At 39.2% G+C, this 27,026-nt stretch overlaps 2 protein-coding genes across 2 annotated transcripts; one reads left to right on the forward strand and one right to left on the reverse strand.

Moving 5' to 3' along the window:
• Positions 1-751: 751 nt before the first annotated feature.
• On the reverse strand, positions 752-20,360 carry ppp1caa (protein phosphatase 1, catalytic subunit, alpha isozyme a). The gene is made up of 8 exons (XM_082531927.1): positions 20,176-20,360; positions 19,815-19,932; positions 5,770-5,901; positions 5,299-5,529; positions 5,072-5,176; positions 4,744-4,967; positions 4,137-4,271; positions 752-3,946 (listed from the first exon to the last, which is right to left on the reverse strand). The coding sequence occupies exons 2-8, from the start codon at positions 19,867-19,869 to the stop codon at positions 3,830-3,832; spliced, it is 999 nt and encodes a 332-aa protein (XP_082388053.1). The 5' UTR covers positions 19,870-19,932; positions 20,176-20,360; the 3' UTR covers positions 752-3,829.
• Positions 20,361-24,089: 3,729 nt separating this feature from the next.
• On the forward strand, positions 24,090-26,972 carry cldni (claudin i; the record flags this gene model as incomplete). The annotated part of the gene is made up of 3 exons (XM_082531779.1): positions 24,090-24,217; positions 25,562-25,694; positions 25,911-26,972. 3 exons carry the CDS (start codon positions 24,090-24,092, stop codon positions 26,412-26,414), a joined length of 765 nt encoding a protein of 254 aa, XP_082387905.1. The 3' UTR covers positions 26,415-26,972.
• Positions 26,973-27,026: the final 54 nt, after the last annotated feature.

Consider the following 27,026-nt stretch of genomic DNA (forward strand, 5'->3'; position numbering starts at 1 on the left):
AATTCAAACTAAACTGTGCAACTACCTACCATCAATATCTCGACTTACATTCATTTTTTTGTTAATTAAAATGATTACTTTTGATACCTTTGAACCACTGCTGCATGTTAGAAAAACTCAATCTTAAAATAAGCATGATTTCACTGAACCCATTTCCACTGAAATTGAAATATGAACGTGTGTGTCCGATGTCGTCCTGTTAGTGTGGTGAAGGAAAGCATTAACGTGAAACCCGTCAGCCTACATGCAGTCACAGATTGCACTGTGATCAACAAAATACCAAAAGGCACCATTTGTCAGTTTTAGCTTAGGCTTGGTCCTCATTATAGTGATTTCTAAAAATAAGAGGGGGTGTGAATCCAACTGTAATAAAAGAGGAAAGAAGAGGCTGGCAACATGATTTCATTTCACTTTTTTCAAAATCATCCAGTTCACGCCCAACACGATCACTTGTCACACTCCTTTTGATTTTGTAAAGCATCTCTCGGTGCCGTCTGAGCCAGCTGAAGTCAGATGAATAAGTAAATGCACATCCAGGGGGATAAATGGGCTAACCGTGCCACTGACTCATCCTCCAAATGTTTGACAGACAATACAGGCAGCCCCCGCAAAAGAAATAAAGCAAAACAGCCTTGAGGCAGGAAAGACGTGGAAAAATTACGCTCTCGCTCCCCTCGAACGAAGCTGCTTTTGGTCTTCCTGCAGAAAGCTTTTAGTAACAATTGAAGATGAAAAGAAAACCAGACACAAGTGTATAAATTCCATTTTATTTCTACCTTTAAACAGAGACAAATCGTGGTCGACTTGAAAACAAATGAAATACAAATAAAAATACTATTTATATCCGTTGTCTTGTTATCTTAATCGTAACAATCTAATGATTTTATTTCTACCCAGCGACAGTGCATGGTGCAAAACATCCCTGATTGATTAAAAAAATCCTAGACTAAGAAGCTTTGCAGTATCTGGGGTTAAATTTGTCAATAAAAACCAAGACTGAGAGAAAAAGCGATGAAAGCGCCGATTCTTAGAGGTAACAACTGTAAATATAGCGAAGCAATTTAAAAAGTCATAAGCGTTTGTACAGCTATGAAATGGGAGTGAAAGTGGCCTTTACTGGACCGTTTTACAGTAGCCACTTACTGTTGTGGAGATAGCCTCAAGCCTTGTATAAACCCTTTGTTATCCTATAATATCACAAATTTCCATACATTTTCAGATATCTTTGTAAATCATATCAGCTTCCCCACCCACCCACCATGCACCATTCACCAGCATGCCAAGCCCGAGCTTCATTTAGCCACTTTGAAATATGACCACAAACTGAAATCACTCACACGTACACATATTCTGCAATAATGGCATCTAAGCTTGGATTTTTCTCAGTACATGAATCATATCATTTTATTTGAATATATTTAAATTTCACTTCCTGAGTTGAAATTACTCAATGTGAATCAGACATGAGCACACGATGAAATCTAATGATGCTCCCCCCACCAGCCTTTTTCTGCACTATCCGCTGCAGTTAAGAGTCCCACTGTCTGTCCCCTGTTAAAAAGCCATCACGCACGGCTTTCTAACAGCCACGTGGGTTTGATAGAAATCGCAGTGGGGCTGGGATGACTGTGACTGTTTGTGTACATGAGAATGCAAGGACAGATGAATGAAATCAGACCGACCAATGATGCAACGGGGCAAAAAAAGAAAAAAGTTTCAGAAAAGGGCAGTAAGACACCCTGAAACACTGCAGGGAGATTTCTCCAGCAGTTTACAACAGCCTGCGCTGAACTATGGCCCGCTTTCACTGGGAACACCCTGTTTGCCACGGAGGGGGTGGGGGTTGGACCAGCTCTAACATTAGGAGGTAACAGAGATGGTTCTCATTAAAAATTCATGAATCTGGAATCTGAATCAAGTCAAGGTGATCACATAAGAGGGGCAGCAGGTGGTACACTTGAATAATACCCAGTAGCATATGCTCAACTCTTGTCTATGACTCTTTTTTTAATTTTCAGTGAGAAGAAATTCTGAACGTGCTCAAAGCAATGATTGCACTCAAGCAATTAAAGTAATTCCACAATCTGGGCAACATATTTTACAAAAAGCGATCTAAGAAGCGTAGATAATCATCTACCTCGCTGCCACACAGCATTAGCTGCTCAGCCTCACGCTGGATTCACTGAGAGTTCACTGCACATGATTATCTTTAATATAATCCAGCCCCCCTTGGATTTATTTATCTTCTCAAATATCAGTGTTAAAACTGGCAAAACACGAGCTAAACTTGCTTGCACCCCCATTCAGTGTGGGTTTTTACATTTAAATAAACCCACTCTTCGTTTCATCATAGAAAACAAAGAGTGAAGTGGTCTCAGCTGGAGCATTTTGAAAGGTCAGAGTGAATGAATCACCATCTCGTCTCCATTTGTTTTTATGTTTTGCTTTTTTTTTTTTTGTTGCTTTTAATGAGTGAAAATGTGGGGGGGGAAAAAAAAAAAAATCTCTCATCTCCTCAGCAGGCATCTTAAGTATCGTGTGCAAAGTTCAATACAGATGCAGTGTCAGTGGCGCCTATTTGTGCAACATGTTAACTGCACGTGGTGATGTCATTTACCTTCCTGGTCCTCTCAGCCTTGCAAAAATAATCATTAGCTGCATCAGAAGCCAACAATCATTAGAAAAAAATAAACATTTAGGATTTTATTTGATAAAAACAGCAACGTCTGGCTCAACCAGATTTGTGTTGTTCATTTGTTCACGATTTTTCCACTTATGTGTAAATGCCACTTTGTTTCCACTAGGTGTTAAACTAACCCAAACTTACACATCCTAGCTTCTACGCTTTGAAAGTCTCGCTTATAAAACACCGCCTGTCAATTCAAGGTACCACAGAGAGAAAAAAAAAACGAAAAGAAAAGCAGCCATTATGCGTGACAAACATAAAGCAATGGCAAAGTGATCAACATGATGGCATGCCTCAAATAAATGGTTATTTTTTATTCAACTTCAGTGAACTAAAAACGAGAAAAAGAAAAAGAAAAACCACATTGGTTTCATTTATCTACAGAGAAAAGAGGAAGAGAAAAAAAAAAACAAAACAAAAAAAAAACTATTTCACATCCATGACTGAAATCATTGGTTTTCAAAAATGGAAGAGGAAAGAAAAAAAAAATATATATATATATATTATTGTGAATCCATTTCATTCGAGGACTCACCTGCACATATATCCACCCGTGCACCCAGTGTGTGGTATGTGCTGTTACCGTATGACCGTGCAACTTGATCCCCAAAAACCCAGCACCCCCCTCCCGACCCATCACATAACACAGAGATACACGGACCTCAGAGACAGGATGTACAAAAGCTTGTGTTTAACATCAAACAGTGCAGGCCTTACTGTAAACAGCTAAGCCACCCCCCCACCCCTTTTTTACTCCTCCTCTGCAAGGTTTGAGCTTATATGAAGGATGGGCAGAGCCCACCTCTACAAAATGACAGGAAAACCAAACGCAGGACACAGGAGGAGGCAGAAAACATACGTACAGAACACAGAAGCTCCCTCTGCATCATTCACTTTTTTTTTTTTTTTTTTTAAACACACTCATTCACGCAAAATTCAACCAGTCAACCAAACGAACAGTTAAAAATAGTTTTAGTGAGAAAAAACATGATTGAACCCTGGACAGTTGGTTTCTTTGTTGCCGTTTGGTGACAAGGGAGACAAAAGGTTTGGGAGGTAGAGGAGGAGAAATAAAACAACAACAAAAAAGAAGCATTGGGCCAACAGGGGGTGGCAGGTTGTGGGAAGTGGACCCAGTGGGTGTTATTTCTTGGCCTTGGCGGCCTTGGCTGAATTTCGCGGAGGGGTGACCGGCCTCCCTGATCCCATTCCTCCCCCAGCACCGTAAGGATATAATTTCTTATCTGCTGGCTTCAGAATCTGTGAGATGGACAAAGAAGTAATCAATTAGATCGACAGACACACACAGTGAACTCTAATTTTATAGTTAATTACAATTAAAATTCTACCATCACTACATATGCGAGCCATATATTGTATCATTTTAGTGTGAAACTACTAAACGAAACAAATTTGTTTTCCGAAAAGTTATTAGTTCTGTTCTCCACACCTGGAAGGAGCACATGAGCGTCTCATCCACACTCATCATGGCACCAGCGTTGTCAAACTCTCCACAGTAGTTGGGAGCGGAGAACAGAGTGACGAGCTGCCTCTTTGCAAAAAACTCGTAACCATCTTCAACCACCTGAAGACCAAAAGGAAACCATCAATGTTACATATTAAAAAAAAAAAATTAAACAAAAAATAGAGGCTAGTGCCATTCAAGAATCAGATCTATAGTTTAATGTTATGTCACTCAGGCATTGTTAAAAAATAGAATATATCATACCTACATTGAAACACCCTCACAGTTTTCTTTATAAGTATTTCCACCAGTGTTTGTTTGGTCTGGGGCTTATTTTTGTTTGTGTTTTAGATGTTTTTGTCACAGCTTTGAAGTTAGCTAATGCATCTTCATAATCTACAGTTCACGTCCCATTTTCTGAAGACATTTAAATTTTTTTTAAATATGGTAAGAAAAACACTACAAATGCCTCTGATTAGTCCTATTAAAACACAGCCACACAATGCATCGTGATTAATAAGAATTAAGGGAACACTTCTTCAGTCAATGAGTCTGAAATGTACTATACAAAGATGAATTTAGTAAACATTACCTGATGCGCCCTGCATATTAGGTCCATGTCATGTTTGTGCAAAAATTTGGCCACCACATCTGCACCGAATGTGAAGGAGACTCCACGGTCGTTTTCACCCCAGCCGAGCACATCTTTGTCTGGGTCAGCCCACAGCAGGTCGCACAACAAACCCTGGTCAGGCACGTCTGTGGGTCGCATAACTCTGCGGATCTGCTCCATTGACTGGAGATCAGGAGAGAGGCCTGAGAGAGGAAACATTTTTGAAAAATACATAAATATGTGCCAACATTTGCTTCTTGGATCAAATGGTTTAGGCTTCGTAAAGTCACGTATTAACAAGGCCCACCTCCATGACAGCAGAAGATTTTCTCATCTACAATGGCAGCCACAGGTAAACAATTGAAGCAGTCTGTGAAGGTCTTCCACAATTTAATGTTATACCGTCGCTTACCTACCCCCCCCACCCCACCCCCCCAAAAAAAAAAAACAAACAAAAAAAAAAAAAAAATTAATGCAAGATTTAAAGTTGCAAATTTGCCTTGGTTTCCTTTTAGAAGCCTCTTTTGTACTTACACTCATCATAAAAGCCATAGATTCGATTAATAGAGGCGCATTCATGGTTGCCACGCAGCAGGAAAAAGTTCTCTGGGTATTTAATCTTATAGGCTAGAAGCAGGCAGATGGTCTCCAGTGACTGCTTTCCTCTGTCGACGTAGTCACCCAGGAACAGGTAGTTGCTTTCTGGGGGGAACCCTCCATATTCAAAGAGCCGGAGCAGATCATAGTACTGACCATGGACATCACCTGCAGGGGGCAGCAGAGATGTGCAATTTAAAAACAACATGCTTTCACTGCTTCTGCCAGAACAGCCCACGCTTATCAGCTGATAAAAGCGTTAATTACAGACAAGCAAACAAGGAGAAAACCCTCTCATAATGACCGTCTTCTCCTGCGCCAGAGTGCGCCTGAAGTGCATCCTCTGAGACCCACATCATCTCTTTGTCCTGTGAAACTCACCAACCCCTTTGGTTAATTAAAACTCACCACAGATTTTCAGGGGAGCCTCCAGTTCAAGCAGGATCGGCTGGCTCAGGAAGATTTCACGAGATTTGAGGCAGAGGCCACGGATCTCATTCTCGGTCAGCTGGACGTTCTTCCCTGGCCGAGATCCTTTGACTAAAGAGGGGGTTAAAAAAAAAAAAAAAAAAAAAAAAAAACACACACAGGGATGAGAAATTTAAGAGATTCAGCAACACCGCAAAGAGAAGAGATCTGTAAATAAGACTGAATGAAGACTGACGTAAAACAATCAAAACGTGATCCTCAGATTTTGAACCAGACCACCAGATTGGAAAATTAACACCTCCCACCAACCAACTGCTGACAAATTCTGTTAGCAGACCAGTCCAACAGACACTTTAGCAGGTAGACACATCATTTTGAGGTAATAATACACTACAGATTTTGGAAATAACACGGTACTAACACAAGACACACTTTTAAATGCTTACCAAAACATAACACCACAACATGAGCTTGTGAAGTATGCAACGAGAGGCAGCGTCTGAGAAAACCTGATCAGTGGAAAATTGCTAGATATGCACAACCTCGAAAAGCATGTGTTTCTGCTTAGGCTGCAGTTCAAACCAAAGCTAGAGGACGTGAAACCCACTTCCCCTTCTCGCTAATGTGGCTGCAGCAAAGAGATAGCAAACACTTCATTAGGACTGTAAATATGCACAGTGAAGAAGCAACGATTGGCACACTACTGGCTGTAAAACCAATGTCTCAAAAAAAAAAAAAAAAAGCAAAAAAAAAAAAGCAACGACACAGGCTGTATCATAAACATAATCAAGGGCCCTCTACCAGGTTAACACACACACACACACACACACACACACACCAAATTAAATCAGATGCATCTTAACAAAAAGTATTAAACAAAACAACAACAACAAATTATATTCCAGGTTTAAAAGAACGACTAAACTAACCAGCCATGTGTTAATCCCTGAAACTGTGCTACATGGTTTTCTTTATAAACAAATGACTGCAGTGAACTTTGGACTAATTTTAAGACAAAACAAGGAATTTGAAGACGTGACTATGGTTTGTGGCTTTAACAATTACTGCTCAGAGCTTCCACCAGTGCATGCATGACAAGCCTGGCCTGTGATGACCTTCCACATCAGTGTGTTTTACGTTTTTAATATATGAGTAGACACATTGCTACAGGCTGCAACATGAAGCAAAGTTAAACTGAAAAATGTGCCAAAATTAACCATGGTGGAAAATGAAACAAGCTGCTCATCTGCACACACCTTTTAAAACTTGTTCTTAATTCTTTAGCTTTGTCATAACATAAAGCAAACCTCCAGTGGATGGGAGGAGCCCACAAGACAGCTTTTCTTCACCTTTAATCTCACTAAACAGGCATAATGATAAAGTGCTCTTGCTTCTTTCCCCACAAATGTTTCCAAGAAAACATTTTCTTTCACTCCACCAGTGTTCAAAGTCTAAGTGGCACCACTGTCTTTGCTGCTTACTGTATCAAAGCGGATTAGCTAGCTTAACCAGAAACTATGACATCTGATGCTTTTTTCAACTTCAACCTTGTTGTGTGGAGAAAAAAAAATTGTAATAATTGTGCTTAATTTTGCACTTTTTATTAAACCCTAATCTGTTCTTAGCAGAAAATGTGTGAAATGCTTGCACTGTGGGGTCCTGCAGCAGTCACCTTCCTGCTGCATTTTCCACACCACTATGAAATGTTCTGTTCAGCACATAACAACATGTTACCGAGGGCAAGAAGAGGAAGAAAACAAAACAAAAAAAAAACATTGATATTAATTAGTGAGTGTTGCTTAAACCGGTTTACTTCACAGATCAACTCATAAGTACCGTAGTAGTGGTCGGTGAAAACTGTCAGTGGTCCGAACAGGCCAGCAGGTGACTTAACTTGCCCCACCAACTTTGTTTAAACTGTCCTCAGCCTATCAGGTCATGGTCAGTTATGTCAAACACTGCACACTTGGCTTCCTGATCCGTACGGGTAACCGGATTTGTTTTATAAAGGTACCCTTAAAGCTGAATTAAGGCATAGGGAGTAACTTTTATGGCCAACAAAGTGAGCCACAATTAAAGCGGTAGCGACAACATCTACACTCAGCCTGTGGTGTCAAACTGGTAACAAGCCAGTAAAAGACATCTGTAATTATGCCATTAGGTTAGCATGTTGTTCTAGATAGTAAGAGATGATAGATATGCATGATAACAAATGGATCAAATTGTTGAGCATCTGCAAATTTAATACTTACAGCAATCTTGTGAGGAAAAAAAAAAAAAAAAAAAAAAAGGCTTTTGAAAACCTAATTTTTAACTTTTATCTTCCAGGTAAGACTTTAATGACTAGCAGGAATCCTGATTATATGTAAACGGGCTCAAAACAAGTCCATGGGATATGAAAATGTTCAGGAACAATTAGAGCTGGGCGATAGAACGATAACGATATGTATCGCGATATAACTTTTACTCGATAGAGAAATTAAGCTATCGCGATAGACCTCGCCGCTCTTGTCCTCTTAAAAAAAAAAAAAAAAAAAAAAAAAAAAAAAGGTCAGCCAATCCAAATCAAGTAGCGCAGAGCCGAACCAATCACAGCCGCAGTGTCACGTCGCGTCACTTGTTACGTACAGCACAAGTGCCAAGCCGCACGTGTGTTTGTTTGGGAAGCAGCCAGCAGGTAATGGAGCCAGCGCGTAATGGAGGAAATGAGTGTGCCGACTAGAAAAATCAACCGAGCGTGACCGAAGAGAAAACAAATGATGGTTCCAATGCCGGAGAGATTGTCGAACGGAAGAGCCATAGAAGTTCCGTAGTGTGAAGGTATTTCGGCTATTTCAAGTCTGACAAAAAACAGAGTAGCGTGCACTGTAAATTGTGCCGAAAGCAAGTCTGGAAATACAATAAACTGGTGCATGCGTCACACTGCGCGCCACGTTATTGTTTCGGTGAAATGAATTTCTACAATACTGTTACTGTTAATTCTACTCTCTGCAGTGTTTAAATGCTTACATATACACACAATTACTGTCCCTCCACACATACGACTCGGTTCTGCTTCTATGCCCCAGCTTTGTTTACTTTTTCCCACCGAGGCTTCTAGACTTCTGATTGGCCAACATTTCTGCACGGTTAGGAATCTAGCGCCACCTGCTGCTTTGACATGTTCATAGCAGCGTTTTCCTTCATTTCTGCCTTTATGTGTGGACAGGATTATTTTCTAAAACGAAAACGGAAAATCTCCGTTTTCAAAAATACCCGTGTACGTGTGGACGTAGCCTCAGTCTCTGACTGGAAGCGCTAATTCGTCATTCGGCTTTTGTCAGACTAAAGTAACTGTTAAAACTGTTTGAAAAGCTCAGCTATACAACAAGGAGAGATTGAGAATTTCCTTTTAGTTCTCAGTTTATTTGATATTGACAAAAATTAGTCAGTTTTTTCTGTTCTTCTGTAAAACAAACTAAGATTTATTTTTAGAATTAATATTTTGTTTCTAAGTGGAATTGACAATTTAGTCTGTTTCGTTTGTTCTATTTTGAAACTTAAACGCTTTAGCGGCTGCCTTTTGTGTAGTTTGCAATATTTGCCTTTATTTATCTGAAAAAGTCTCATGTTCCTTAAGTACATCTACCCTGTTGAACTTATTATGGGAAATAAATATTTAAATAAAAACAAGCTTCTGATTATTTCACATTTTACTTGTGAGCAACGGCACATTTAAATCTTACAAATATAGTTATTTGGCTCATATCGTGATAGATATCGTTATCGCCTGAAATGAAAAAAACATATCGTGATATGAAAAAATCTCATATCGCCCAGCTCTAGGAACAATTAGTAAGCATATAATTAAGACAAAGAATCTGTGCTAACAGTTTTCCTGTTATTTTTGCCCATGTGATAAACAAAAAGCTTGAGTAATTATGACCAAAAATTGTGTATTTTTTGACCATCCTGGTTAGCGTCTTTTTTAAAATAAAAATTTTTTAAAACAAAAAACTCAGTTTCTGTCACAGAGAGCCTTTGCTGATGGGATGTTAAGAATTCAGCAGGTTTGTCTAGTGTGTGTTCAGCCATGTGTTTTCACACTTACCACACAGTCATGATAAAGACTTGAACAAGTCCAACTAATTTTCCTGACAAACTGTCGGAGCCACATCACATAAAACAGTCGCCAACACAGCTTTAATGCTAGAAAAGGTAGGAGTGTGATGTAAATGACAGCCACAGGAAGAGGGGAAAAAGTATCTGGGAGTCTCACAGGCAGTGTGAAATGATTCAGACCAAAATATTTGTCCACTGACACACCAGCTGCAGGGTGTGGATGTGATGCCATGTTAATCTGCAATTCAGTCCACTGCACACTTACACAAGACTGCTTGCGATGGAGTTTGGAATCAGGTTTGTTTGTATCGGCGACAGAATCAATCACACCCCCGCTCGTACATGTGCTGCTTGATGCCAAAGCAGCTCCTGACACAAACTGTATAAGCCTTCTAATGAGGAGTCTCATTCCCACCCAGTACATTTCTACACAGGCTAATGAACAGAGTAATATACTTTATGGAAACAACTACCTCCAACAGTCTGAGTGACAATTATATTCAAGCTGCAGGTAAACAGAGCTCTCTCTAATTTAATGGCTGTCAGGTGTACAACGGCTCAGAGATAAACACTTCCCTTTTACATACCAAAAAGAGCGAACCAATGCAGGGCAGCCCTTTTCACACTGGATTCCTCTGACAATATTAAACATTTGAGATGGCTATGCCTGCTGCTGATGAACCTCAAAACAAGCTCAGCCAAAACTGTGTAATTATATTTAAACTGTTCCTTGTAGCGCTGCAACGATTCATCGAGTATTTCGAATAATTCGATTATAAAAAAATTCCTGATACAAATTCTTTGCTTCGATTAACACATGGCTCTGTAGTGTGCTGACGTGTCAAATGATGTAAATGTGAGCATTACACCCAGACCTGCAATACAAACGTCTTTAAGGGCAACGATTGAATACAGAGTCAAACAGTCCCTAGTATTTATATAAAAAAAAAAAAAAAAAAAAAAACCTCACACACACACACAAAACCCCAAACAAAACAAAAAAACATTGGCAACGTCATCACTTTTGTGTTATGTTATCAGAGTTTTAACACTGCGCCAGAGTCTGTTTACACACAGTGAAGAGCAAAGGGGCGGAGCCATTACCGAGACAGTGAGCTCAGGCTGAGTGAGAAGAAAAAAAAAAAACAACCCAAAAACGTGTATCTAGTGTCCAAAACAGGAGCGCTGTTCCTGTGATCACCTTTAAAACCTTTGCCGGGAAAAAAAGCTAGCAGGAGTCCTTCATCAAACCACCCGATCAACAAACTCCAACGTGAAGAAGAGTAAACTTTATATCTGCTCCATCCACCGCCATTTGTTTTATACCGTGAAGAATCTGCAGCAAGCCTCCAGAAGTTGTATCAAAATATGCGGATAAACTGTTAACTTAGTCTGATACCCGGGCGCCAGTTTAGCTCGGTGCATTGAGCAGGCGATCATGTGCCGTACGGCTGAGAGCAGCCAGCCCAGGTTTGACCCGCGGGCCGCGGCCCCTTGCCGCATGTCTTCCCCCGTCTCTCTCTCCCTCTGCTTTCCTGTCATTTCTTCACTGTATCTGTCAATTACAAAAAAAAAAAAAAAAGCTGTAGGCTGGTTTATTTTTAAGAAGTTTGAATTTCAATATGGCATGTAGATACAATCAAAGGTTTTAGCTCAAGTATCTCTGATCTTGTTCACTAGTGAGGGGGTGAAGGGAGCGGGAGATTGACAGAACAAATGGTGCTGCAGCTGCAGCGATGCAGATGCTACCAGTCCACATGGTAAAAAAGAGAGGTGAGCATAAAAGTGAAGTTCTCAATTTACCGGTCAATCTGCATCCCTACCCTCACCCTATGTTCACGAGCTTTTTGTAGTGAACACAAAAAGAAAAAGAAAAAAAAGATCATCAAGGCTAATCAAAAACAAGACCTTCCACGAAAGGTAAATCAGCAGAATGACCACAAACAACATGATGACCTTCTGTTGAGTAAGGTAACAAAGATCAGTTGCGCATTTGTGTATGATTACATCACCCCAAATGGCCATTTCGTGCCAGGAAAAACCCCAATTTCATGTCCTAACCATTAAGCAATTCGTCAAAAACCCACTTCAAACATGCCCCATGTCAGTCAATTTAACTTCACAAAGCCGCATTTAAATGAAATGCCATTCTAATGACACCAGAGCAGTGCTAATGATTTGATCTCCGTATTAAAAATGTTGTTTCATTAAACTTGGAACATACCCTTGTGGTTAAAGTGCATTTCTCTGCCATTAGTAAGACCAAACATTTAAGAAGTACTGACTAGTGAATCTGAAGCAGCTGAGCTGTAACAGTAAAGTTGTCAAACACTTTTTGCAGGCTCATTCATAACCTTTAAAAATAATCCTGTTATCCACAAAGCAACACACAGAAGATGAAGATCAGAGCAAGCAGCCATGTTATGCCCTTATTATCACGGTCATATTTAAAGCAGAGGAAGGCAAATATTTATTAATACAGATGATTATTACTACAGCTCTCGCTTACTCATCATGCTAATAACATGGCTTGTATTCTGCCAGTGTAAGTGTTCTTTTTCTTGTTTTGATAACACAGGAAATGTGTAGACGCAGTCCTGTTTGAAAACTTCTCTACTTTTTGCTTTTCAATAAAAGTAGCTGTTGTTAATTGTTTATCAGGTCCAACAGTAAGTTGTGATCCAAAAGCGATGCAGACACCACCACACAATGACCAACATAAATAAACATACTACAGTACCACATTAACTACACTTAAAGAATTCAAAAATCCTTTATGGGCTTTGAATAAGCCTCCAAAGATATGCCACTACTTGTGTGTTGCTAAACACAGCATGAGACATAATTAAAGGCCATCTCACATCAAAATAATCCAGGTTTTAACAGTGGCTGCGGAACACTTTTAAAAGGGATGGAGAGAGTAGAAATCAGCAGACTGACAGAGAATAATGGCAGTGTCCTGAAGTGACAACTAAAAACAGTGAAAGTAGATATAAATACTGCAGTGCTGCTTCCCACTTTAAACCTGGATTACAGAAGGCTAAGCACTGACAGAGCTTACTCCAAAGTTAGCCACACAAGCCAGTGGGCAACAGTAAGCTTATCATGAGGGGGTGCAGACAAAAGGCTTTCCAGTACACTGGTCAGGCAGCGGAAAACAAAGAGATGGAGCACAGCAGAAAGCTGAGGGGATGTCAGGGGTGCTGGAATCAACAGTTGAATCGCCCCAGCGCTGCCTCACTCAATGCCGGCTGTTCTGGCCTAGCTTACGTGATGCCACACTTGCTACGCATGCTACTAGAAGCACAAGCTAAGAGTTCAGTTAGCTCTAGACCTACGCAAGTAATCCAATTGAAACTACTTGCTACCCAAACACATTTAATTGGTTTGGTCTTGAAACATAGCCAGCATGGAGCAGGGATACCTCCTTGTCCACATGGGAGACTGAACTAGCATGAGGATAATTTCTCAACCTTTTGATGTAGTGCCTGCAGTGGGAGTCTGCCGCCTTTAACAGAACGCTGAGAATACAAATATCAGCTTACGAGTGGTTATCCTCACCAATGTGGATAAAAAAGGTCACGGTAGTTACATAAGTGGATATAAATACAGCCATTATCAGGCGTGTTTGCCTTCTCCTCTGTTTGGCAGACAGTCTTATCACAGCCCAAGTACAACAATCTATGTACAAAACACTCCAGCAGCAGCAGCAGCAGCAGCCAGCATGGCCCACAAAAGCACACTCTCTCTGGGAGGTACTTTGACTGCACATGCATATTTGTACATAATCCCAATCACCTCCACCAGCTCAGCTTAGGCTGATCATGCAGGGCCTATATTTAAAGAAGGTAAACAAACTGAGGGCTAAGGTCAAATTTATTAACAGCAGTGATCCTGGGATAAAACTCTATCCCAAATGTTATTTCTCAATTTACTGGTCAAAAGAACTTTTTTTTTTTTTTGCATCTTTTGGAAAGCTGCAGTGGTAGAGAGAGACAGAAGGCAGTGGTGGAGAATGAAGGTTCGACCTGCTGGGAATCAAACTGGAGACTGACTACTGACGTCATTTATACCCCTGTGGTAAGGCCTCCAACCACTCGGCTATCAGGTGGCCCCTAAAGGCATAATTTCAATGAATCACACTGTGTGGGAGAGATTTACCTCATCCATAAAGCACCCTGAAGTAATTTTGTGATTTGTCATGCTAGGTTATATCAGAGGTCAATAACTTTTCTATGTGCATGGAGCCACAAAACACATTTGGGCCTTAAAATAAAAGCAGCAAAGCCTATTTTTATATACATATATGAAGTAGCCTTTACTACACAAATGAAAATCTAAACAACACTTCTAATGTTGCTCCAGTGACAAAATAACAAAAAGATTTTTCCATTTTAGCAGTTTCACATGGGAAAATTCATAATTGCTGTGCCCAGTGCACTGACATGCAAGGACAACTACAGGAGGTCACAACCTAGTTTCTTCTAACCGCAGTTTGAACTGTACCGCTGGGTCTGAGTACATTTATTCTTCCGTTTGATGTCCTCTGGGCTCCTATTACACAACCACAGCGCGGATGTGAAGATAAAACAGTCCTGTTTATTTCGCACACACTTAAAGCCACGACAAATTTGTCAGTGAGCAGTTAGATTTAAAGCAAGCATTTCCAGGACAGTTAGCATGTAGAGCAAACACAGAATATTGCTTACTTCATATCTGCTTCAGGAATGTCTCGGGATTTTTGTGATGCAATTGCAATACATTTGTTTACAACAACTACATATTTTACAGTAAGAACATAGCTTCAATAAATTTTAATACTAATGCAATTCTTGTTTTGAGAAACAAAGAAGTGACGTAAGCAGTTTGTACTGTGCTTAAAAGCAGCAGTGGAGCAAATGCAGCAAGGAGTCCCAAACAGTACTGACCTTTTATGGTAATAACACTGAAACAGTTTGTTACAATATTGTTAAACACTTAGGACTCTGGCAGGATGCTACACTCACTTTTAAAACCCAAATGGAAGACAAAACTTTTTTTTTTTAAATTATAAACACATTTTTCTTTATGGAGCTGTTGTTTCACTTTCACTGTACTATCCAAAACTTTGCCCCTGTTTGATTATGGTGATACTGTTTACACTGATGCCCTTGAGTCTATCACAGAGCACTGTTTATCAGCAGTGATGGTATCTCACTGCGGCACTGTCTTGTGTATGGTTGTTTGTTTTTTTTTGTTGTTTTTTTAAGAGACTGTCAGATGCTAATCAACACTAAAAATTACTTTTGGATTACATACTCATTTGCAGGAGCATTGATACCACAGTGCCATCTTTAGCTCCTCCAGTTCAAGTCAAGTGGCTTCAATGTCATTTCAACCATTTGCAGTGGAACACTACACAGTGAAGCAAGACATTTCTCCAAGACCATGCTGCTACATATAACAGACAATCAACAAAGGACTACATAAAGTGCAAGTGTGCAAAAATTGCACAAAAAACCCAACCACAAAACAGACAGTCTAACACGCAGAAGTGCAACAATGACAGTAAGTTGTGCAAAAGACTGAGCATTGTGAAAAAAGTAACTTGATGTACAATAGTGTGCGTGTGATTGTGCAGATTAGTCCATGAGGTAGTGACGTGTGTGTGTGTGTGTGTGTGTCCCAGTTAGGGCTGAACGATATATCGCATTTGCGATAATATCGCGACATGATCAAGTGCAATTTTCTAACCGCAAAGGCTGCGATTATACTCTGGACATGTCCAAATTCATGGGCTGCATCCTCCTGAGGCCGCATTTGTAGACCGATTACGTCACAGCGACGTGCCGAAGGCTGTCCAAATTACTACCATATCCCAGAATTCATAGCGCGGCCCAGCCAAACTCCAGTTTCCAGCAATGGCGGCCGCTACTAAGTTTTAAAATTACTCATACTAATCTTTCTGGGTCACAAAATAAACTTTTAACATATTTTCAGGCGAGAAAGTAGTTGTGTAAACATCAAATATCTGCTCGGTTTATCAAGATATCCCATATTTGCAAAAGTGCTTCGACGTTTTCAGAGGCGTCTGCTACCCACCAGCTCGACAGCTAGCCGGGAGCTCGAGGGTTACTGATGCGGCCGAGAGCGGCACAACTCCCGGCACATCATTTTCAGATCACCGCGGAGTTTCGCTGCTCGGGTTAAACGTAATATATACGTCACTTAGACAACCTAAAAATGTTATTGTTGGGCTTTTTTCAGTGTTTTGTTTGTTTGTGAGTAAATCGGTTTGGCTGAGATTAAAGTTATTAGATTAGATAAAATAAAACTTTATTAATCCCCCGGGTGGGTTCCTCCTTGGTTTTCACACAGCTGACTAAACGTCAAACAGAAAACTTATTAAACAGAAGTATGAGACAGTCGAGAATTTACGCCAGTGTCTGGTTATATTTTAGATAGCAAGAAGCAGACGGCCGAGTTTATTAAACTCCACCGAGACAGCGGTGACGCTAATCAGAAGGCTAGACTGTCCAATTTCACGCCTTTAAATTTTAAAGGCGTGTTTGTGTGTGTGTTTATACAATTGCTATTATGTTTGCACTTTATGTGTAATGTTACTGACTGCAGAGATCAGTAAGATGTGTGTATTTTTTATTTATTAGTTTTATTTATTTAATATTATTTTTTAATTGAATGACTGTCTAGTAGTTCACAGATGTCGAAAAACTGAGTGTGGTAAAGCCACTGATTTTGTTTATGTATATTTCTGCAATCTGCACATTGTACTGACTTTCATTTTAATGTTTACACCAGGGTTCCTTGCCAGCACTTTATGCTCAGATGTTTGTAAGCTAAAAATAAACTATTGTGTATGTTCAAATATACTGTTGTGATTGAAGAAGTTAAATAAAAATGTCAGTCATCAATTCATGCTTCACCTCATGTCATCATAACAGAGGTCTGTCTTCCAGGAAAGAACAGTTTAAAATTAATGTAATATAGTATTGGCCATACTATATGATGTATTGCTTGTCTTTGTTTAATAATACAGAAGACAAAGACCTTAAAAAATAATCGCATATCGCATCGCAATCGCAATATTGGGGCAAAAAAATCGCAATTAGATTATTTTCCATAATCGTTCAGCCCTAGTGCCAGTCCAGTCACTGAGTGTTCGGGAGTCGTGGGGTAAGAAAATGTTTTGCAGTCTGGCAGTGAGGACCCGAATGCTCCGTTATCTCCTGCCAGAAGGCAGCAGGGTGAAGAGGGGCACACACAGCCCCTCCCCTCACTAGCAGCTGAACAGTACTTGATGTTTAAAAACACTGAAAAATTTCAAGAGGTCAGTTTTGTTTCCATTATCAGACAGTCATTAATGTTAATCTGGCTAGTGCATACATTAATATTAGCCAGTATTCAATGGACACAAAACCAGAATCGAGGGGTCCACAAGCTAGTGTACTCCAAGTGCCATTCCCAAGCCTAAATAAATGGGAGAGTTGCATCAGGAAGGGTATCAAACATAAAATCTGTGCTAAATAGCCACAATAGCATCATGTTAGGTTATCATTAAGGTGGTGGCTAGCTAGTGTAGCTAATAACAAAATTATAATGTTAATGTGAAACCAGTCAGCAAAAGTTATCAGTCCAGCCCATATAACATAAACAATGTTAATTTAACAGGATGATATTACTGTGTGTGTCTGAATATGTTGTGTTCTCTTAAATTTGCAGACTGAAACAGAGAAAAGAAACTGTCAGCCGACCTTACCCGCTATATTTGTTCAGCAACAGAAATATGCTGTCAAGTCCTCGGACGTACAGCGATACCTCAGACAACCTAAATTATAGGTTTTGTTGTTTTGTTTTTTTAAATTCCCAATCTTGAAATATTTGCCATACACGCTCACCCTACAGTTATCTCACTGTCTGTTTGTTTTGGCTGTCTGTATGGTTCGAACTTCATGGTATCAAAAACAGTATTAAGCATTTTATTGAGTATTACAGTTTTCCAGGCATTTATAATCTGTATTTTTATATAAATTATATTTATAATTTTTCCAAGTATCATAACATCCCTAATATATTTTACAAGGCTTCTAAAAAAAACTGCACTTCTAAATTAGGCCTAGTTATTGCCACTGCAGACTAACATTAAATGTATCTTTCATGGTATGTTTATACCAAATGCAAATCTGTTTTACCACTGCATAATTACATACGAAGACCATGTAAATGAATATAAAACAAGGCAAATCCTGATTCCAGGAAATTATAAACACCTGTGGAAATTCACTTTACACTGAAATGGAGGACAGACTTATTGATGCCATTTGAGGGCAGCTGAAACTCTGTTTCAACACCACTTTTAGATTATAAAACAAAAAACAAGAGACACAGGTCTTCATGTTACCTTGAAAATATGTTGTCGTTGCTGTAACTTGATTCAAGTTATTGGTTGCCCTTTTCCTCACATGTGATCTAAGGCAAAAGTTTAAATACTTGGCCAACAAAAAAAAAGGCACATTCTTCATATTTGTGTATCTGCAGATTGTCTTGCACATACCTTTCGTGACCTGAGAACATCTAGTCTTTGTAGTATGCACCTGTCTGCTCCTAAAGTGCATGTCTTTTGTACAGAGGCATCCTAACCTGTTTAAATAACCAGTACATGGAGTACATGGAGTACATGGAGTACATGGAGTACGTCCCAATCAGAGCATTTTTGTTTGTACAGCTCATTAACAAGTCTCTCAGGGAAGCAGACTACAAACGAACTCCAAAAATGCAGTTGCAAAAAAACAAAAATTCAGACAGTCCAGCCAAGCCAGCGAGAAGCAAGGTTATTATAATCAACTAGAACTAAAATCAAAAGTAAAACCAGTTGTAAAGAAACATTTAAGCAAACTGAAATAAAAACAAGGTATATCCTCATTTTTTAGTCGTTGACAATTTGATCAAATTGGTTATCACAACCTTTGGTTCACGTAGTGTGAGCCAGATACCTTTTAATTTTGACATCCATTCTGAACTTCTGAAAATATCCCTGACAAATAACCTCCACAGTAAAATAAATATAAAAAAAATAAAATAAAATAAAAAGCTAAAAGACACTAAAACCAAACATTTTTGAAACAAAGAATGTGAACAATGAGAAAACCCCATCTGGAAACTAACTGAAACCAACTAACCAAAATCTGCATTTCGTTCTGAATAACTCAACAACTCTAGTGGGGAAGGGGCTGACTGCAAAAGAATAGAATAGAATAGAATTAAACTTTATTGTCATTGCACATGCACAGGTACAGGGCAACGAAATGCAGTTTGCATCCATCCAGAAGTGCTTTAGTGATATAGATATATATCACTAAAGCATATATATATTAGCAATAAAACTACTCTTACTCAAAGAGAATTAACACGTAAAATGGAAATAGTCCACTACGGCTACCGAGTCTGATCATTTCCCCTACATAAACTCAGAAGAAAAAAACAAAACAAAAAAAACACAGGTAAAAGCACAATATCCCTACGCAAATAGCGCATCAGAATGCGTAATTTGCATAAATAGGCGAGTAATGCTCATCTTTTCCAATTCTACAGCACTCTATAACGTCACGCGTTTCCCTTCTTTTGTAGACAGCACGACAGCAAATCATCTAAATTTAAAAATTATATAAAAAAAAACAAAAAACCAGCACCCCCAATCTTTACGGTTTGCTAAACAATCTATAAAGAGCACTGTTGTTTTGGTTTCAACCGCTGATCCAAAACCAGCCACCGAGCCTGAGAGTAGAGCGATCTTAAGTAGGCTACTACAACACACTGTGTCCGCTTTTAACTGCAGCTGACCTACATGATGTACACAATTCACTGCCACCAAGACATGCCCTAATATAACAAACACTTGGCTGTGACGCGGATTTGATCCTCCTTACCTTCCAAGAGACGCTGAATTATAGAGTCGATGTTTAATTTGTCCGGCTCCGCCATTTTCTTTATTTTCTGACGTTCTCGGGCTCAAGACGATGGTTTTCTGTGTCTCACCTTAGATTTCTGTGAGGGAAAGATGGGGAATGGACGCTGAGAGTTACTCAAATTATAATGTCGTAATTCACTGAATGAGTCACACTTGCTAGTCGACCAATGTCAAAAAACAGTCAATGAGCTTAACCGAGCTTCTGCTAGCTAGGTAGCTATTAGCTAAGTATCATAAACTAGCAGCAGCAAAACTGAACCTTGGCTAGTGAGCAAACGTTAGCTAAATAATCAAACCTGAAAATAGATAACACGTCAAACCTTGTGTCCGGTTTAATATTAATCCTCCCGTGTTGAAATCTGTGTAAATATTTATCCCCTGAGTTCGATCTTGGCCCTTTTCCCCTCGGTTTGTCCGGGTCGCCCCACTCTTCCCCCAGGAACTTTAAAAGAGGGCCGTTTCTAGCGAAGCGTCTACGGTAACACAGGAGGGTGAATCAAACCGAGGTCTTCACACGTTTCTCAAAAAGCGATTGGTCAATCGCAGACCTCAGCTCCCCAATATTCGCATCTGATTGGATACACACTGGGTCCGTCTTATTCTTAGGCACCGCCTACAGCACTTTACAATGGCATCAATGAAGATTTAAATTAAAGCTCAAAGCGCGCCATCCAGTGTGCCGACGTGGAACTGCACTTTAAACCCTAAAACCACACTTTGATCTTAGTTATGCATCTTAGTTAATTGAAGTTGAGGCTTTTAATACAAGCAAAAATCTGACACACACAAGTGTGTGTTTAATAAACGAAATAAAACGATAAAAAGGTCTTTCAATGTGGTGAAATGCGCACGAATAATACAAAGGGCTTTTGTGCATCTTTTCATTAGTACTGTCAGTCATCTGTTACAGTCAGCTGTAAGCCACTATGGAAAATAAACAGTCTGATACAAAAACAAAAGTCCAAAACTAAATAAAAAGTAAGAGTACAGTTTCATGTGAAAAGCATGATTCTACATTTTTTTAATTTTTATGCCTAGATGACTAGTGACATTAAATTTAATTTTGATAATACTTCAAAATAGAACTCAAAGTCTCTGAATGTGTTTAAAGGTGACTGCCAACTGGCTTGACTTTAGAAGGACTTTGGTAAAAATCTATTTTTAACAAAGAAAAACCCAGAATTCTTTGACCCCTACAGTATTGATCCCTCAGTCAATCTGAGGGACATTCTGCTGACATAGTTTGGATAGAGACCCTTTAAAGCAAGAATTGGGCCACCAAAGGGTCCCTTTGCCACACAAAAGCGACAATGAGAAACAATTAGAAGTATTTCTAGATCTACACAAGTGGTTCGATCTATATACTTAACATACTTCTCTCTACTTACATTTTTACATGTGGTTTTGTGCATTTTCCGCTGTGAGCAGGGAATTGTGGTTGCACAATCAAATTACAGTAGACCCACTGAATGTGTAAAGCTAAAATATTGTGTTTATGATTCTGAGTTATATAAAATAAAACGTAATTGAATTAATCGCTAAAATAACAAGAAATAAGTAGCAACGAGTGTCTTTCACTTGGCCTATGTGAATGTTTTTGGAATGTATCTCTTAATGTGTAGTGCACATAAAATTAGAAGTATTATTCCTTGTTCACTGTGTCTTTGCATCTGTGACATTAAAAGAGGTTTCATATCTTTCTCCTGACTTTGTTAACTTGTAGATGATCATTTTAAAATTTTATCCTAACCAAACAAGACTTCCTTTTAAGGCTAACGACATCAAGCTAGTTTCCTCTGGTCAGGTGGCAACCAGCTTGATGGTGCATCATCCTGTCATTAATAGTTGTGTGTCAGTAGGTTGTTTTTTCCAAAATGCATCACCTTTAAACGATGTGATTACCTGATGATGTGGCTGTTGGATTGGGCTGCTTGCAGAATTTATCAGCATTTGGCAGGTGGGAGGTGTTATCTTCTCAGTCTGGTGGTCTGATTCAAAATGTGAGGATCTCATTTTATTGCTCTCCATCAGTCCTTGTTCTGTCTGTCTTACAGCTTAGAGCATTAAGGCATAAAAGAAGTCCAGAGGCTTTGAGGCTTATTTAATGAGGAAAATCAACGCCAAAGACACAAAGACACACACTTTGAGAGAGCAAGAGGAGAACAACTGTAAATATGACTTTCAAATAAAAATACAGCGGACATTTATGTTGTTAGTCTCCTACTTTGTCTCCTTTACACTGATTCAAATAAATCAATCTAAAAACCTTCTCAGAATAATTAGATGGTATCTCCACTTCATTAGGGAAGGCATGCTAAATTTGACTATTATCACAATCATAAATCATTTTAAGATTTACAGGTTCTTGAAGTACATATGGGCTGAAATTTGCCACATTTTTCCATCATTTTGAGCCTTCATGATTTCATTAGCACAGAGATAACCACATGAAAGTTTCAGTGGAGTAAAACACACTTAAACTCCAATCAAACTAGGTTTACACCGACTCCAAGAGTCACAATATAAAACTAAAATCAAATTTTTATTCAGAAGGATTTTTTCAAACACTGCTTTTAAGCAGAAATATTAATATACATTTGGCATTTTGTTTTACTTGCTTATGCTAAACTTCAAAAGGAATCATGTGATTGCTTATCTTCATCTTCTAGCGCATATTCAGATCATCCATTGATCCAGAGACCCTCTGTGATCCAGTTCCTTCTGTATGTTCAAATTGCAGAGATTTTGACAAAGATTCTCCATTTTATGCACAAATGTCAAATAAATGCAACTTTAACACATAATTTTCACACAGCAGGAATGATGACTAGAAGATGAGCCTGGCATCAAAATGTAGATAGAAGAAGACCTTGTTTTGCCACCTATCCCACATGGTGACATGGCCTCTGAAAGTTAGCCCCAAACACTTTTTTCCTCCATTGAATTATACAAAAACATATCAAGTATTCACTGTCTCTGTTCGTCTGAGTCATGCACATTAATTAATGCAGTTTTGCTATCGAAGCTATGATAAATCCCACGCTCAGAGTTAGTTATAGGAAAGAAATGCTGATTTTGATTTTAGATTAGGACACTCAGAGTGGGCTTAGGTTTCCACAATGTGTTTTTGAGCCCTGAAGATTTCACCTGGATATCTCCTCAAGTAAACAAGTTAGAAGGTCTGAAAAATGCAGGAAAAATCACACAAATTTAAAAAGCGCATAATATTGATGCACGTCAGGGGCCTGTGATTTGGAAAATATTTATATTTTTAAGGTAAATCTTGCGTGGGCTCCCTAAATATGTCAAAATTATGGCACAAAAATGAAAAGAACAGAAAAACAACAGAAATCAAGTGAAAACCTTCTTCAGAATAGCTCCATCACACAGACAGCTCTGAACTGGAGATAAGAGGGGAAACACAACAGTGGACAACAGCGAACATGTGAGCAGAAGATCCTTTTCCACAACTGGAGCACTGTGATGAAACTGGGCCAGGACAAGCCCCATGTTGGTATTCAAGGCATTTACTAATTAAAAAAGAACAAATAACAGTTTTTTCTTGTTCTGTTTGGTTTGTTCTCGATTCTCATTGATATAAAGTTCACAGCTGATGTTCAGTTTCTGTGAAAATACAGTAAAATTCAGCTGTGTAGGCAAAAACAAACAACAATAGAGGCCACATTCCTTTTTATTTCTTCATGTCCTCATGATCCATGAAACCCAGCTCATGGTCTTACGTAAATAAACCCATTCCATCTCGGTTTCCAAAACTGATCTCCGTACACTCGTCATCAGAGTTTCAACAGAGGTAGGTGCGTAAGTGAGAGGAGGGGGGATGCAGGTAAAGAAAGGTGGGTGGTAATTGTGTAGACTGGGAATGCAGAGGGAAAAAAAGAGGAGTCATTCAGATGACTCACTTTTCTATTCTAGGCAATTTGTAATAGCAACAACCAAAAATATTTTAATTAGCATCAGCATCACTGTTATGACTACAATCCCACAAACCTCTGTATGTGCTTTATGACTTCTGGTGCTGAGACATAATAATCTTTTTCCTAGTGGCTCTTTTTCCCCTGATGCAAATTAGGTAAGCGCTCCTTGTCTCCACAGCAGCGTTCAGTGAGTACAGAGCATGCTACAGGGCATGTCCAGCCAGGTCTTGTGGTCCTTCCATCATCTATGTTCCCATGTTTGTGCTCAGCCCCGCCCACACCTTCGCATTTCTCCATATATGTCCCATGTTGTCTGTACAAGACTTGTACAACAGGAAACAGCATCTTCGAGACAACACGCAGACAGGAAAACAAAAGAAGAATCTCCACTGAAATCTCACCTAATTTTTTTCCATTTTAAAAAAAGGTAGGAATCTATTTATCCACTTTTTATTCAAAAAGACTGCCTGAGCTCTGAAAGGAGACCGAAATCTGAAAAGGCTTGAGGATGAAAGGGTTGGTTGAGGATTAATTTGATAATTACTCAAATAAAATTATAAGAATCATAATAAAATAAATAGTCTTTCATAATGGACATAAGAGGGGAAATTAAAAGGTGCAAATAAATAAACAGCTGTGAGAGTAAAAAAGGTTGAAATAGTTTGAAAGGCCTGCTTTTCTTTTTGTTTTCTGTTTCTAAAGATTTCACGAGTCCCACCTGCAGTCACAATAAAACTCAGAAATCAGTCTTAATGAGGATTAACTCAAATCAGATTTATTTTCAGGGTTTAATCTGCTCTGAAAGTTAGTTACACTTAAACACGGAGTATTTTTGCTCAGTGCAGTCCCCTCCTGTTAATCCTGAACACACCTGATTGGACTTCGAGATCTTTTTTCGTTATTTCACCTAATTTAAGTTGTTGGATGCTAGTTTTAATGATGATCATCAATACGATACATTTTGGGTAACGGAAAAAGGTTTAAAGAATGCGAGAAAAAGTGTCCCTATACTTGCTTTATCTGATGGTAATGATTGTAACACCCCCTTGATTTGAAGTGGATTAAAAAAATTCCTCCAATTTGTGCTCAAATATGTAACTTTAAATGTTACACTTTTCATGAAAACAAGGGTTTTTTGTTCCTCAGTTAATCTGTTCACTACAGGTCTGTCTTACTTCCAGCATTTATGACTCAAACTTTACCTTTTGTATGATGATGACTCATATAATGGCCTTCAAATAATTAGGTAAAGCAGAGATTTTCAGAGTATGAAGAGCTCCGCCCAGATGTGGCAGCTCAGCGTCTCCTGGGTGGAGATTCAGCGCTCCTGGACCTCTCAGGACATGAATTTGTTTTAAAAACATTGCCCCAAAGCCATGTTTTCTGTGAGGGCCTGTCAGAGTATTGTTTACCCACATGATTCCTCACCTACACGACCACAAAGGAAGGACCCACCCAGCAGTAAGGCTAAAGCACCACATGTAATATTTTGAATCAGCGATGGAGACTTAAAGCAACTCCACAGCTAACCAACAGAACGAGTGCTGCAAATCAGAAGTGGTGAATTAAAATTTTTTAAATATATATATTTATCATAGCAGATTAATAAAACAGATACAGCAAAAATATTGGAGAAACATTCAGCAGATGTTAGAAAATGAGCTTTTTAAAGCCAAAGACAGAAGGAGAACATCATTAAATAGACTGTAAAGTAACAATGAAAAGCTTTTAGTGATGCTCCTGTGCCTTTACACCATTTTGCCTTTTATAGAATGGGATCTGCTGTAGTTCAGATGGCATGTGTGGCCCTCGGGGTCGTGGGCCTGATTGGGATTGTTGTATGCTGTGCCGTCCCGCTCTGGAGAGTGTCGGCCTTCACAGGATCCAACATTGTGACAGCAGAGGTAATTAAACATATGTGTGTAGTGTTGTATAAGCAATATTGGATTGTTTCTGTTTATTGAGCTTATTTTACTTGATTTTGAGTAAGTGAATGTTTACAGTTCAATTTTTCACAAATGTTCTACGTGTATGAGATTTAATTATGTAGCACTCAGTTTGCCTCATGTCATGAAATGATGTCTATAAGTGTATATTTCTTCCTCTCTGCGTGTGAGTAGAGAAGTCAGGAGGGCCTGTGGACTACCTGTGTGGTGCAGAGTACTGGCCAGCAGCAGTGCAAGAACTTCGAATCCCTGCTAGATTTGGGTGCAGACCGGCAGGCTGCCAGAGCCCTGACCATCATCAGCGGCATGCTCTGCTGCCTCAGCTTGCTCGTTCTTTTCTGCGGGTCCGACTTTACCACCTGTGTGGAAAACGAAGACGTCAAGCCCAAGATCAGCCTGGTGGCCGGGGTGGGCATGCTGCTGGCTGGCATCCTGGTAATCATCCCTGTCAGCTGGTTTGCACACAATACCGTGAGGGACTTCTACACCCCCCTGTTGAGTTCTTCCCCAAGGATGGAGATGGGAGCATGCATCTTTGTAGGCTGGGCTGCAGGTGTGCTGCTCATCATAGCTGGAGGTCTGCTCTGTTGCTTCAGCAGGCCCAAGCAAGGCAACACAGGAGGAAAAGCCAAGTATTACAGCAACAGCGCCTCAGCCCCAAACAAAAACTACGTGTAGTGGTGTTTTAAAAGGAACTGGTGTTTGAGAGAAAGGAGGGAATGGTGATCTAGTCGGACTGGAAGTGATAAAGTAGACAACACCGGTTGAATGTTTTTGGGGGAAAAACCCCAAAAAATGTAAATATTAAATTCTCACTGCAGTTTGTACTTTCACATTCATAGAGCTGCTGGTGATGTAAAGCTATGAAAGTAACGGCTGTAAAGTCCACATTAAATTTGCAAGATTTTTGTAAAGTTTAAAGTTTTGGTTTCAATTATAGCATAAAATATATTTAATTTGTTGAGCAATTAAATAATCAAAGGCCTTTTAGATGGTTCATATTTTACAGTTTGAATGTTAATCAATGCTCTGCTTGTCTTTTTTTCCTTGATATTTTTATTATCTCTTCTTTAAAAGTCTAACCAAATGCACCTCAGTGAACCTCAGGAAACATCTGGTGCGCGTGTTTCTCTCTTGATATGTTCTCAAAAGTCCGCAGTATATTTTATAATCATGAGATGTTTGTTTGTACTCATTTTATTTTGTTTCACATTTGGTACGGTAATGAGTATAAATGATTAAAATGGGGTCAAAATAAAGTGCGTGTATGCATTTCATGTGTGTTTCCTT

This window comes from Aulonocara stuartgranti (assembly GCF_965226115.1).
Source record: "Aulonocara stuartgranti genome assembly, chromosome: 4".
NCBI lineage: Eukaryota > Metazoa > Chordata > Actinopteri > Cichliformes > Cichlidae > Aulonocara > Aulonocara stuartgranti.

What these genes read in the sequence shown, in the direction of transcription:
- ppp1caa (XM_082531927.1), bottom strand. Translation starts at nt 19,869, where the DNA reads ATGGCGGAGCCGGACAAATTAAACATCGACTCTATAATTCAGCGTCTC. An exon ending in AATCTTCTGCTGTCATGGAG is followed by an intron (nt 4,968 to 5,071) that starts GTGGGCCTTGTT and finishes TTCCTCTCTCAG; the next exon opens with GCCTCTCTCCTGATCTCCAG. An exon ending in CGCTCATGTGCTCCTTCCAG is followed by an intron (nt 3,947 to 4,136) that starts GTGTGGAGAACA and finishes TCCATCTCACAG; the next exon opens with ATTCTGAAGCCAGCAGATAA.